This window comes from Carassius auratus, unplaced genomic scaffold (assembly GCF_003368295.1).
Source record: "Carassius auratus strain Wakin unplaced genomic scaffold, ASM336829v1 scaf_tig00016509, whole genome shotgun sequence".
Lineage (NCBI taxonomy): Eukaryota > Metazoa > Chordata > Actinopteri > Cypriniformes > Cyprinidae > Carassius > Carassius auratus.
Window position 1 is genome coordinate 37695 of NW_020524681.1, and position 15858 is coordinate 53552.

General features: G+C 32.4%; 1 protein-coding gene and 1 long non-coding RNA gene across 5 annotated transcripts in view; one reads left to right on the forward strand and one right to left on the reverse strand.

Moving 5' to 3' along the window:
• LOC113075228 (glutamate receptor 4) overlaps positions 1-15858 on the reverse strand; it is a 67670-nt gene that overhangs the window by 27272 nt on the left and 24540 nt on the right. For all 4 annotated transcript variants that reach the window (XM_026247892.1, XM_026247891.1, XM_026247894.1 and 1 more), the window contains exons 8-9: positions 8158-8364; positions 3743-4116 (exon numbers count right to left, since the gene is read on the reverse strand). In XM_026247892.1, the coding sequence (XP_026103677.1) occupies positions 3743-4116; positions 8158-8364 (581 nt within the window). The remainder of the gene's footprint in view (positions 1-3742; positions 4117-8157; positions 8365-15858) is intronic.
• On the forward strand, positions 4075-8302 carry LOC113075230 (uncharacterized). Its single transcript, XR_003280897.1, has 3 exons — positions 4075-4352; positions 4455-4488; positions 8170-8302. It is a non-coding gene; the product is annotated as an uncharacterized LOC113075230 (long non-coding RNA).

The following is a 15858-nucleotide window of genomic DNA, read 5'->3' on the forward strand; positions in this document are numbered from 1 at the left end:
ATTTTGTTGTGTGTTTTTGTATTTTATTTGTTATGGATTTTTTTTTTAAATATGTCGGTATAATTTTTTATTCATTTTTAGTTCAGTTTTTTTTAGTAGCTACATGAAGTTGATGACAAAATGCATTTGTTTCTTCTTATATTATTTTAAAAATCTACTGTCAATCCTGTCACCAAAAATAAAAATAATTTTCAGTTTTCAATGTTTTAGTGAACTTTGAGTAAAAATAATGGTAATAGGTATATGCTGTCTATGAGAATTTTTCATTTGCAATTATTAAATGGCATTATATCAGACACTTTGCATTCTAGATTTAAAAATACATATTGGTTGACACTATTTATAGTGAATAAAGATTTCTCTATAATGCATTACACTCTATGCAGGCTTCACGTAAAGTGTGACCTGTTTCTGAAAGGAATAGGTGTGTAATTCTCTCTCTGTCTGCCTGAGTGACAGCCTAATTCAACCTGCAGCGGGAGATATTGATGGAATGTTCTGATGTCAGTGAAGAGAACATGAGCGAGAGACACAGACAGACAGAGAGAGAGAGAGAGAGAGAGAGAAACCCAAGCGAAATTGAAGGACAAATAGTCCTGGCTCTTTGCATGTTCACTCGCCCCGTGTGAGACTTGATAATGGAGAATCAATTTGCTGCAGCTGCTGTTTACACAAAGACACATTCCCTTGATTGTTTAGTGGACATCTGCGCAAAAATACTCTTCCAAAACAAACGTGTGTGTATGTGTGTGTGTGTGCTTCAGTATGATTTAGTCATCATGTAACTTCTTTCGCAAAGTTTTAGCCTTCTGTAATGTGATGCATTTCACAGTGAAACAGAAACTTAATTTAGAAATAATGTTTTTTTTCCATTTTTTTCCATGATAACATAGCCTTGATGATGATCAACTGAAGTCACTGCAGAGTTGTAAGTTATTGCGTTTTGATTAATGATTATGTACATATTTGTTTCTTCAGTGTAATATGGACTGGTTAATTGTGTACAATAAGCTCATATATATATATATATATATATATATATATATATATATATAGTTATTTTAGTATCATTTACATACTTGTATATTACTTATTAATATTTTAACTAGTCTTTATTTTAATATTTTCTGTTTTCTTTTGAATTATTTTAGCAATTTTGTTATGTGTTTTTGCATATTTACTACTTTTTTTTAAAGTAAGTTATTTTATTTTTTATTTTTATTTTTTATTAAAATTGTAAAATTTCATTTTTTAATTTTAGTTGAGTGGTTTGTTTAAAAGAATAAATGTACCTGAGATAAAATTTTGAAAATGTTAAACAATATTTAATTTAAGTGAATGATCTTTTAGTTAATATTAGTTAATATATATATAGTTTTAGCATGTGTATGTATACATATAAATCTATGTGTGTGTGTCTTTTTTTTCTGTTAATAAAAAAAGAAGGCAAATAGGGTCAACAGTAATTTCAAGTTGACTTTAACTGTAACAGTGCCACAGTAGACATTCATTTAAATAATAGAAAGTGAAGTCCATTCATTTTAAAAATAGCCCAGTCTCTGTATATTTCGTGGGTAATGTATGAGAGAGTCAGACTAGGTGTGTGTGTGTGTGTGTGGATCAGTAATGTACTGTAATGCACGGCTTCGGCTATCCGGCTAATCCTCCGGCTATCAATAATAAAATGCTATATTCTTATAAATATTCTAAAAGTAAAGTGTGACTTTCTGCCATGCAGCTGCAGAGATGAAAATGTAATGTTTGTCTTGAAGGAAGTGGAGACGATGAGCCTGCGGTTTCTTCCCTGACGCAGATGACAAAGTCCAACTTTAATTTCGTGCCAGGGCTTGTGGGGAGCCTTTAGGTCAGCGCAGACAAAAGCACAGGAATGATCCGCTTTAGACCAGAAAATATCTGCAGTGTGCATTACTAGAGATCATGCTCACTGGAGAGATTTCTGACGGCCGCGGTGGAGAAAACACTTTGGATAAAAGCGGCTGCAAAATGACTTAACGTAAATGTGAGAAATTAAATTAAGAAAGTTATTTGAGTGATCATAGACTACAAAACAAACAAGTACAAAAATAAACATAAATATTGAATGAATATTAGTAATAATGTGGTAAATTCAAATGTTAAATTCAATTAATTAAATTAAAGTATTATTTTAGTTGGAAAATATTTATGGAAGCCCATTTCCATCACAGGATAAAAAAAAGAAAAGTACAAAATTTACTTAATTTTTTTTTAAATCTCATAACTTTGTTTTGTTGCAATTCTGAATTTATATCTCACAATTATGAGAAAAGTTTAATAATCGCAAGATATAAATGTGTTATTCTTAGAAGAATTGTGAGAATAAAAATCTTTTTTGTATTTTTAATTCTGTGGCGGATAAAAATTAAAATGAATTAATTATAAAATTAATGTTAATAATTATAATTGTTATTATTATTATTATTATAACTACAATTAATATTGTTGTTGTTTATATTATTATCATTATAATATTACTAAATACTAATATTAAACAAAATAAGAAATATTATTATTGTAATTCTGCTTCTCTATTAAATAAAATAAACATCTAGCATTTCAGAAAAATATAATAATAACAGCAACAATAATAATTTTGTTTCACAGTACAACTAAAATTACAATACTACAATACTAATAAAACCATCAAGCTTTTATTTTGAATCCTTAAAGCATCTCTTTTTGACAACAGCAGGTTTATACGTTTGTGAAGATGTTTGGCACTTGCTGCATGTTAAAGTGCACATTATAACGCAACCATTTACTACAAAAAGTTTCCCACAAATTCTATGGTGTTCCAACATTTTTTGGTTATTTGAACCCTTTCCAGCAGTGACTGTATGTTTTTGAGATCCATCTTTTCACACTGAGGACAATTGAGGGACTCAAGACTTATTACAGAAGTCTCAAACACTCACTGATGTTCCAGAAGGAAAAACCATCCATTAAGAGCTAGGGGTGTGAAAACTTTTGTAATTTGAAGATCAGTGTAAATTTAACTTGTTTTGTCTTCTGGGAAACATGTAAGTATCTTCTGTAGCCTCTGAAGGGCAGTACTAAATGAAAATATATGATATTTAGGCAAAATAAGAAAAATCTCCATTCTGTTCAAAAGTTTTCACACCCCCAGCTCTTAATGCATGGTTTTTCCTTCTGGAGCATTGGTGAATGTTTGAGATTTCTGTAATAGTTGCATATGAGTCCCTCAGCTGTCCTTAGTGTGAAAATATGGATCCCAAAATCATACGGTCATTGCTGGAAAGGGTTCCAATATACAGAAATGCTGGAAAACCAAATAATTCATGGGAGCTGAATCAATTTTCTAAAGATCAGCAGAGAGTTTAACTGTTCAGGACAAACAAGGGACTCATGAACAACCACCACTAAACAAACAAACAAACCAAAAAAACACAGCTGTGGATCATTCAGGTAACAACACAGTGTTCAGAATCAAGGGCGTGTAAACTTTTGAACGTAGTCATTTTTTAAAATTAAACTATTATTTTCTCTTGTGGACTAAATGTTAACATCTTTCATGTGAAATATCTTATTCAGGTCAGTACTAAGTAAACAATTAAATGCATTTTTTTTTTCATTACCTCTTATTTTGGTAAAATAACGGACAATTTGCATATTCTGAAAGGGGGATGTAAACTTTTGACCTCAACTGTGTTTTGGTGAATTGCACGGCTCTAGTGGCTCTCACCTGGGTGTGAAGTCGCAGCCCTGCTGCATGAAGGCGCCTAGAGAGAACCAGAGACTGTTGAAGATGCCGAACTCGTTGGGGGGCTGGTCGCTGGGCGGACCGTCGGAGCCGTCCTCGGGCTCCTCGGTGTGCCACTCGTACGGGCTGAAGCGGCTGACCAGGAAGAGCACCACGCTCACGCCGATGTAGGCGAACACGATGCACATCCAGATCTCGTAGGCCAGCGGGTCCAGGAAGGAGAAGACGCCCGGTTTGGACTTCTGAGGCTTCTTGATCATGATGGAGATGCCCAGACTCATGAAGGGCTTGGAGAAGTCGATCACCTCCTCCCGGACCAGAGTGATGGTTAAAGGGGCCACAGCGATTTCCGCTTTCTGTGGAGGAACCAAAACATTCAGAGGCTCAGAACGGGACGTTCCTATTAAGATTTTTAATTGAAACAAAGCTGCAAAACTAAGTATTTTATGATGTCAAAACTGGAGAAAAAAAACATTATTTCAAAGTCTCAAAGTTTTCAGTTGTTTGTTGTATATTTTAAAAGGATGTTTCAGCTGAAATATCTTATATTTTGTCATTGTTTATTCGCCTTCATGTCATTTTAAAACACAAGGTAATGTATTTTTAAGATAGTTGAGGTCCAAACAACATTGGACCCCATTGACTTTCATTGCATTGAGACATTCTTTAAAACATCATTTTTTATCTCCCACAGAATATAGCAAGTCTTTGTTTCGAGCAACATGAGGGTGAGTAAATTATTGTTTTAGTGTTTTTGAAAGAAGATTCATCTATTCACGAAGACTTTTTAAATTGCAGTGCACTTCCTTTTTTATACCACATTTAGAGCATATCGCAAGTTTATAAAAAGTGCAGGATTTGAGCGGTTGTGAATGGAGATGGTTTTATCAATGAACGGGCATCTGAGGGACTTGCGAGAGTCATATTTACAGCAGCTCAGTGATTTAATACCAGTGAAAGGTCGCTGTAAAAGTCGCCCTTCTTTTGGTCCTCCTGTAGGAATACAAGAAGTTGTTTCGCTGCTAGATTTCATTAGAGGCCTGTGGCAACAGAGAGAGTGATCGTGTGTTCGTGTGTTCGTGCCGGCGAGAGGTCAGACTCAGAATCCACGAAACACTGATGCTGAGCGGGGTTTCATTCCAAAATACTGTACTGTATTTTTTCCCTAATAATCCATAAAGGAGCCCGCAGCTGGTAATTAACGTTTTCTGCAATTTTGCAAGCTGAAAAGAAGAAAAGATTTGGCTCATGTAATTTCATGTGAGTAATGTCTGAATTCGCATGCACTGTAAAGCATGAACGATTCTGTTGTGTGAGACATTCTCCTCTGAATAAGAGAGAGAGAGAGAGAGAGAGAGAGAGAGAGAGAGTGTGTGTGTGTGTGTGTGTGTGTGTGTGCGCTTTTTCAGTGGCCTTGGTGCTGGAGATGCATTTGCCATTTATTTTCCCCAGCTGCGTTGCAATAAATTCTTCAATGAGGAGTTTTAAGCCTTGAACCAAACCCAGCAGCTTTAAGATTAATGTTGTGCAAAGCAAAAAAGAAAAAAAAAAGAAAAATGGATTTGAAAATGGTCCTAAAAGACATTGTTGCACGGCTGTTTCCCGAAAAAAATAAATAAAATAAAATAAAAGAAACGAAATGTCCTAGCTACTGTATATATTGAAAAAAAGTGTGTTTTGATATTTTGAAACATTTTAATTAATATTTTATTTTATACAATATAAATATTAATGTAAAAAGTTTTATGTATAAAAGTAATAGTTAATACATAAAATAGTAATATATAATGGAATCATTAAATTATTTTGAAACATTTTAATTTACATTAATATTATTATGATATATTATAAATAACGTTTTATGTACAAACGTTTATGCATAATATAATAAGAATATAGTATATTAATAATATTAATAATAATAATTCTTATTAACTTTCATATTTTCATATTTATATTTTATTTGTTTTTGCCTACTAATTTTATGCTTGAAGTATTTCTTATTTCTATTTAGCTTTTTAAATTCAGTTTTAGTTTTAGTCCAATTTTAAGTTCGGTCTTTTTAGTTTTTAAATATTTTAGTTGCCAAGGAAACAGTTCTAATTTTCATTTAAATTAAAGTTTAAAAATTACGGCAGTTTTAAACTATTCTGTTAAATTTGTTTTTATTTTACTTTATTTTTATTTTATTTTATTATTATTATTTTATATCATTTTATATTTTATGGCAAACACTTTTTCTGTAAAAACAAGATTTTTATTTTATTTGTATTTTTTTCCATGTTTCACTGGATGAAGCGTTGTATTTTATCCAGAAGAATTGGTTTGACGTTTAAACGTCTTAATGTTGGATTTGTTTCAGGTTTTGTCTTCTCCAGATGTTAACTGATGGACTGGAGTGCTGTGGATTATTGTGATGTTTTTATCAGACTCTCATTCTGACGGCACCCATTCACTGCAGAGCATCCAAGAGATAGAATGCTACATTTGTCCTCTACAATCTTACATGGCATAAACTTTCATTAAATAAATTTTTAGCTGAACTATTCCTTGAAGACCGGTTAAAAACACAGATTAGAATATCTGACAGCAGAACGCAGCACTAGACCAAGAGAGCGTCGCCAAAACGTTGTTTAACACCCTCTGCTCTCTCACGAAAGCTTTGTGTGTTATTGTCAAATCTATCAATCTATCCTGTGTGGAGTGTGTGTATGCAGAGAGCAGGTTGGTGCATGAGAGTGTTTAATGGGGCAGTAAGAGGCGCATCTGTCCTCTCTCTGAGCTCATTAACACTCGGCTGCAGGAGCGTTTGCCTTTCGCTGTTGGAGTCGCAGCGAGATGTCAGAGAGGCGACGCACCAGTGACTGATTTTATGTACTTGTACGCTGAATAATGGTGTTAATACTTCTGACTGCGTTTAACAGAGAAACTGCATACAAACACTGCGTCCATCGCTCGCAACCAAACTCATCAGGTCAAACCACTGTGAGCCGAACATTAACACACTGTAATGAGAGATTGTGCTGTTGGTTTATGGAAACCAGCTTCCTTCTCTAATTTTCTTCTTTATTTGTTGTATTTGTACGACATGTCTCTTCTTATTGATGGAAAATTAAAGATGCAAATTGACTTGGATGATTAAATTAAACATGTCAATAGTTGTCTGCAAACAATTTGAGCAAACACGAGTAATCGGCTTCTCCTGCTGCTTTGCCAAAATGACAAATGCTCTGCTGGTGATGCTTTACCATCAGGAATCATTTGTTAGTGTCTATTTAAGATATATAGAATAATATATTAGAATATAATATATACGTACTATTTAATATATTGTTTATTCATGCATCATAAGTGTGTGTGTGTGTGTGTGTGTGTATATTGTATGAATTATAAATTATATAAGGTGTATATATATATATATATATATATATATATATATATATATATATATATATATATATATATATATATATATATTTATATATATATATTATTTTAAAATAATTTATATACTATTGGAGTATTAATGAATATTTTGAATTAGCTTTGAATCTAATTTGTTGTTTAATTTGTAGTTTCCATTTTTTTATTCTATTCCAATTTCTATTCAGTGTTTTTCTATATTCTATAGGACTCTATTAGAGTTTCATTTATTTTTTAATTGTTTTTATATATATTTTTTTTTAATGTTAGGTTTTAGTACATCAATATATATATTTTTTATGTTTAAAAATTTATGAATATGTATTTTTATATATAAATATTTAATATTTTAATGTTGCTGTTTACCTTTCTTTTTTTCAGTTTTAGTTTTATTCATTTTAGTACTTCAACATGAATCATTTTTTTACAGTAAGTGACCTAAGTGTAATAAAGTTGAAAAATTTAACAGATTATAAAATACAATTTAAATATATCTTTGTTTAAATCAATGTATTATATATTTATTAGTAAAAACACAAAACAATATTTTAAAATAAATTACAAGCATGAAAAAAATGAGAAAAGTGGCATAGATAATATAATATAATGTAATATAATATAATATAATATAATATAATATAATATATTTTGTTACTTAAAAATATGATTCAATAAAAAAATCTAATTAATTTATTTTAATATACTTGTATATTATATATACTTTTTAAATACATAAACAACATATATATATATATATATATATATATATATATATATATATATATATATATATATACATAAAACACAACATTAAATACTTTTTTTTTACATAAATAAGCCCTTTCATCTGATGCACATGCAAAAAGAAAACAAAAGTAACGTTCATGATAAAACACGACGAGAATAATCTGTAAATGTAAATACACCTGTAAATGACCCTGTGTGGCTGATATGTATCTATGTGTATATCTCACCCCGTACACCAGCTCCCCAACCATGCCGTTCCAGATCTTCGTCTCCGGATCTCTGGCTCCGTATTTCCCGTCAGGAACGATGGAGATCTTGTATCTGATGCCGATGTGCTTGGCGATCTCAGACGCCAGATCCACGCAGTATCCTTCAAACTGGTCATTTCCTTCATACATCTCCCAGTTCTTTTTCAGCATCACGTACGGTCCTTCCTAAACACACACACACACACCCACACCCACACACACACACACACACACACACACACAGACAGAGGTGGGCAGGGATGGTCAAGCTGACCTCAGAATTAAACTGTATCATTAATTACACTTTTCAAAATAAAAGTTCTAAAGAACATAATTTTTTCCTTTGTCGGTTCTTTGGAGAGCATAAAAAGGTTCTTCAGATCAGTGTTTTGGTTTCTATGTTCTTAAAAGCACCAGTTATAGTTATTTTCTTAACATAGTATCTTCATTAATACTCATAATCACATAACATGAGTTCACAGGGATATATGCATGAGCTTATTGCATGCATATGTAATACACCATGTAGCATACTAACATTATGTGCCATAAATGAGTGTGTTATGTGTATTTGTGATGCTCGTTAGAAATGCAGCCAATAAACATTTGACTGACAAGTTTATCATTATAAATCAAAACATTTATTTGAATCATTTCCACAGGTGTACGACTATATAACAGAATCCTAACCACTTTACATTTAAACCATTGCAAAGTGCACAAAGTCACTATAATCAACTGGGAAATGGCAATCAAATGATTTAATTACAGCAAATTAAAATAAACAAGTTTATATAGTGAAAATAAAATTAAGAGATCATTTCTGACAAGAGAAACCATTCTACACATTAAAGCAAGGATCATTTAGACAGAGAAACAATAACATAATACATTTAGACAGTGTAAATATCAAAACGCATTCATTTTACAGTCAATTAATTTACATTGCTTATAAAACAGAAGTTTACAGTGGAGAAACCAAATGAAATATCACCACACAGTGTACAGCACTTCATTCTGGAGCCTGGTTTTCTTTTTCTCTTTGACACGGATATGGAAAAACCCATTCAACTGGATATGAAGGCACACAAGAGCAGAACGTAAATGTAATGTTATAAGAATATTAGTTATTTTAGACTTGATGTCTATGGATTGCATCGTGTGTTTTGCTGCCTTTTATTGTGTATAAATAAATGCTTTAGAGTTAAGTATACATTTATATTTTTTATGAATTTTATATTTATTTACTAATTTATTCAGCTTTTAAAAAATACAAATATATTTACTGAACAAAAATTATTTAGTGAACAAAAGGTTTGTTTAGAGTAAATATACTTGTATTTTTCCCCAAATAAATTATTTACATTTTTACAAGTAAATATATAATAATAGTTTTAACAGAAAGTTTGCTTGTAATGAAATTTTTAATAAAGTATTTATTTATTTATATTATCTATCATATGTACTAGTAAATGTAAAAATTAATAATCTATTAATTTAAATAAATCATCTATTAATTTAAGAAAATCTATAAAGAAATTGCAAGTATATTTTAGTAAATAAAAAGTGAATTTAGAGGAAATACACTTGTGATTTTTTCCAAACAATAATTTATTTATTTACCATTAAAACATAAATAAATAATTTTACTAAACAAGAAGTGTTTTGAGTAAATATACTTTACTTTAAAAGATTTATTTATATATTTGCCAATAAATATAGAAATATACAATCAATAGAAGCACAGAAAAAAAAGGCAGCAATGCAAAGAAACGATGAAAATATGAAACCAAACTACTATTTCAAACTATAACACATTATACAAATGCTTGCATGAGGCTGGAGCTAATTGCTATAATCTGTAGAATGTCATTAATGCAGTTAATAGCTATAGATGACAAAATACAGATCTCCAAAGTGAAATCTGAAACAGATCACCATTTACGATCCAAAACAGCTCTAGACAAATGTGTGTGGATTTTAATGTGAGAGGCTCATATTTTAGCCAGAAGCAACGGTTTGAGGTTAAAAACATGGTAATGGATGGCTTCACAAGACATTTACTGATTGACTGGAGTGCTGTGTGATGCTTTTATCAGCTGTTCGGACTTTCATTCTGACGGCACCCATTCACTGCAATGCATCCATTGATGAAACACTAATGCAGTGCTACATTTCTCCAAATTTGATGAAGAAACAAACTCATCCTGAATGGTTAAGTTCCATCAAATGTTTGTTTTTGAGTCAAATATTCCTTGAAACTCAGAGAAGAATATCAAAGTATGTAAAGAGAAGGAATGCATGGACACAAACATAACGGATGTGTGTGAGGCTTCAGTGTGGATAGATGGGCTGCTGTCTGCAGACGTGTAGTTAATGAACGTTACATTGGAGAAACACGCCTCACGTCTCCTCAGACTGGAGTTACACTAATTACAGCTATCAGTTACTCAGCAATCACTATCTCTCTCTCTCTGTCCATGCACACACACACATACACTTAAACACACGCACACATGCACATGCACACAAACTCACACTCACACACACACACACACACACACTGGATGTGCTGCTTGTGCATCGTAATACGTTGCTCTGCATCTGTCACACTTACGCTTGATTGATTCCAGAACTCTCATTGGATTAATTAACGTTTCTATTTATAGAAAGCGTCGCTCTGTTTGTTTGAGCCCACATTGTGTAATTAAGTAGTTTTTGTTAAAAGTCAACACGAAATGGCCCGTTCTGCTGATATCATGCAGCAGATATATTAATGTTTATTTATGTGGAATGAATATGACTGTGATTCATGCCAGAATGGAGTCAGAGCTGAATGTGACTCTGCAGTGGATTGTGGGAAATCCCAGAGGCGAACACTGCGGAGGCTGAAGGTCAGGTGCATTTCTGTGTATTTCTGCTGATTCTTATTTTTCATTTGTGTTGTTATTTGTTAATATTGCCATAATCATTTTTATATTCATTGGGATGAAATATTGGTAAGATGTTAGAAAGGGTGCTTTTTTTTGGCTTACACACCCACACACACACACACACACACACACACACACATTTCAGCAGCCACTGTGTGTGTAAACAAAGATGAAATCCACATCAGAAATAAGAGACCAGGTTTTTATATTTTTTGTAAAGGCCGTGACTCGCTATATCTGGGTATGAATAATTGAGATCATCCTCCATAATCACGAAAAATATCAAAATATCAAACCTTCAAGAAACACACTCCTCTAATGTTTTTCTGGACATTTAAAGGCAACACAATAATCTGACGTTACAAGACTGGGCCATAAATCTCCGACTTACAGAGTGAACATTATACATTTAGATTGTGATCTTATTTTATTTTATTTTTCAGTGTTTAATTTAATGTGCTATGATATATTTGTTTAACATGAAGCCAAATAAATAATATTTATATATTTGTCTGTTTCGATTTCAATGATGCCTTTAAACGCCAACTATGTAATTCATAATGCAAGGGCAAGCATTCACAAGAAGACAAATCGAAATACCCACGAAGCTGCTTTTTACACCCTTGGCATTGCACCTCAAGTACGTGGGCTGAATGTTAGTGAATGTTTAATGCTGCAGTCCCAGCTGAAGAGGGTCTGAAAACAGATGAATCATTACTCTCTCTGGTGTCTCACGGTTGTCTCGTCCTCTTCTCTCTGCTCAGTGTCTGAACAGCGGATTCTTTAGCAGAGATGGATACGATGATGATCCTGCAGAGGTAAAATTCTCCATCGCCTTAAAAAGCGCACGGCAGAAAAGAAAAGAGAGACAGAGAAGGAGAGAGAGAGAGAGAGAGGAGGAGCCTGCTAAGGTATAATTTTCTATCGCTCTTTTCCCTGTTTAAACCCTTATAGAATTTACCACACTGACCATAGTTTCCATCAAAATACCATAGTTACTACAGTAAAACTGGGGCAGCAGTTAAGAAAAATAGAAAGCGATTAAAAAACTTCAAATGTTGTTTGAAGGACAGGCTGTGTATATTTGTGTACTAATAAAACAGTGCTATTTTGTAACACTTCTCATAGATAACCTTCAGGTCAAAATGAAAAGTAAAACATTAATTTGAAATCTTATTATGTTCTATTTAAGCTTTTTTTCTGCCAAGGGATAAATCTCGCAAAGTCAAAGTTAAACTCAGCATTGTGAGAAATTAAAAACTGCAAGATATACCGTAAACATAGAATTGCAAAGCGTTAATGTAGAATTGGGATATATAAACGCAGAGTTACACAATATAAATGCAGAATTGCAAGACATACAGAAAACAGAATTGCTAGATATAAATGTAGATTTTAAAGATATAATTGCAGAATTGCGAGATATAAATACAGAATTGCAAGATTAACAGTTAATGGAGAATTGCAAGATATAAACGCAGAATTGCGAGATATACAGTAAATGGAGAATTGCAAGATATAAATGCAGAATTGCGAGATATACAGTAAATGGCGAATTGCGAGATATAAACGCAGAATTGCGAGATATAAACGCAGAATTGCGAGATAAACAGTAAATGGCGAATTGCAAGATATAAACGCAGAATTGCGAGATATACGGTAAATGGTGAATTGCAAGATATAAACGCAGAATTGCGAGATATACAGTAAATGGTGAATTGCGAGATATAAACGCAGAATTGCGAGATATACAGTAAATGGCGAATTGCAAGATATAAACGCAGAATTGCGAGATATAAAGTAAATGGTGAATTGCAAGATATAAACGCAGAATTGCGAGATATACAGTAAATGGTGAATTGCGAGATATAAACGCAGAATTGCGAGATATACAGTAAATGGCGAATTGCAAGATATAAACGCAGAATTGCGAGATATAAAGTAAATGGTGAATTGCAAGATATAAACGCAGAATTGCGAGATATACAGTAAATGGCGAATTGCGAGATATAAATGCAGAATTGCGAGATATACAGTAAATGGCGAATTGCAAGATATAAACGCAGAATTGCGAGATATACAGTAAATGGCGAATTGCAAGATATAAATGCAGAATTGCGAGATATAAAGTAAATGACGCATTGCAAGATATAAACGCAGAATTGCGAGATACTGTATACAGTAAATGGCGAATTGCAAGATATAAATGCAGAATTGCGAGATATACAGTAAATGGAGAATTGCAAGATATAAACGCAGAATTGCGAGATATACAGTAAATGGCGAATTGCAAGATATAAATGCAGAATTGCGAGATATACAGTAAATGGCGAATTGCAAGATATAAATGCAGAATTGCGAGATATAAAGTAAATGACGCATTGCAAGATATAAACGCAGAATTGCGAGATACTGTATACAGTAAATGGCGAATTGCAAGATATAAACGCAGAATTGCGAGATATACAGTAAATGGCGAATTGCAAGATATAAATGCAGAATTGCGAGATATAAAGTAAATGACGCATTGCAAGATATAAACGCAGAATTGCGAGATACTGTATACAGTAAATGGCGAATTGCAAGATATAAATGCAGAATTGCGAGATATACAGTAAATGGCGAATTGCAAGATATAAACGCAGAATTGCGAGATATACAGTAAATGGCGAATTGCAAGATATAAATGCAGAATTGCGAGATATAAAGTAAATGACGCATTGCAAGATATAAACGCAGAATTGCGAGATACTGTATACAGTAAATGGCGAATTGCAAGATATAAATGCAGAATTGCGAGATATACAGTAAATGGAGAATTGCAAGATATAAACGCAGAATTGCGAGATATAAAGTAAATGGTGCATTGCAAGATATAAATGCAGAATTGCGAGATACTGTATACAGTAAATGGCGAATTGCAAGATATAAATGCAGAGTTGCGAGACATACAGTAAATGGGAATTGTAAAATATAAACGCAGAATTGCGAGATACTATATACAGTAACTGGCGAATTGCAAGATATAAATGCAGAAATGTGAGATATACAGTAAATGGCGAATTGCAAGATATAAATGCAGAATTGCGAGATATAAAGTAAAGGGCGCATTGCAAGATATAAACGCAGAATTGCGAGATACTGTATACAGTAAATGGCGAATTGCAAGATATAAATGCAGAGTTGCGAGACATACAGTAAATGGGAATTGTAAAATATAAACGCAGAATTGCGAGATACTGTATACAGTAAATGGCGAATTGCAAGATATAAATGCAGAATTGCGAGATATACAGTAAATGGCGAATTGCAAGATATAAACGCAGAATTGCGAGATATACAGTAAATGGCGAATTGCAAGATATAAATGCAGAATTGCGAGATATAAAGTAAATGACGCATTGCAAGATATAAACGCAGAATTGCGAGATACTGTATACAGTAAATGGCGAATTGCAAGATATAAATGCAGAATTGCGAGATATACAGTAAATGGAGAATTGCAAGATATAAACGCAGAATTGCGAGATATAAAGTAAATGGTGCATTGCAAGATATAAATGCAGAATTGCGAGATACTGTATACAGTAAATGGCGAATTGCAAGATATAAATGCAGAGTTGCGAGACATACAGTAAATGGGAATTGTAAAATATAAACGCAGAATTGCGAGATACTATATACAGTAACTGGCGAATTGCAAGATATAAATGCAGAAATGTGAGATATACAGTAAATGGCGAATTGCAAGATATAAATGCAGAATTGCGAGATATAAAGTAAAGGGCGCATTGCAAGATATAAACGCAGAATTGCGAGATACTGTATACAGTAAATGGCGAATTGCAAGATATAAATGCAGAAATGCGAGATATACAGTAAATGGCGAATTGCAAGATATAAACGCAGAATTGCGAGATATAAGGTAAATGGCGCATTGCAAGATATAAACGCAGAATTGCAAGATACTGTATACAGTAAATGGCGAATTGCAAGATATAAACGCAGAATTGCAAGATATAAAGTAAATAGAGAATTGCAAAATATAAATGCAGAATTACGAGATATACAGTAAATGGGGAATTGCAAGATATAAATGCAGAATTACGAGATATACAGTAAATGGCGAATTGCAAGATATAAATGTAGAATTACGAGATATACAGTAAATGGCGAATTGCAAGATATAAACACAGAATTGCGAGATATACAGTAAATGGAGAATTGCAAGATATAAATGTAGAATTGTAAGAAATAAATGCAGAATTGGTTGATTTAAATGAAGAATTGCAAGATATACAGAAGTCTAAATTGTGAGATATAAACGTAGAATTTCAAGTTATACAGTAAATGCAGAATTGCAAGATATACAGAAAACAAAATTGTGAGACATAAACATAGAATTTCAAGTTATACAGTAAATGCAGAATTGCAAGATATAAATGCAGAATTGTGAGAAAAATAAACAGAATTAGGAGATATACATGCAGAATTGTGATAAATAAACGCATCAATTGTGAGATATAGTTAATGGAGAATTGCGAAATATAAATGCAGTATTGCGAGGTATGAATGCAGAATTGCAAGATATACAGAAAAACAGAATTGCAAGATATAAATGTAGAATTGTGAGATATTCTGTTCATATTAATGTTCTTTTTAGAACTATTGATATTTTACCAAATTAAAAATGTTTTAAAACATTCAAACAGTGACTAATAAATTAGAATTTCAGATGCATATTTTC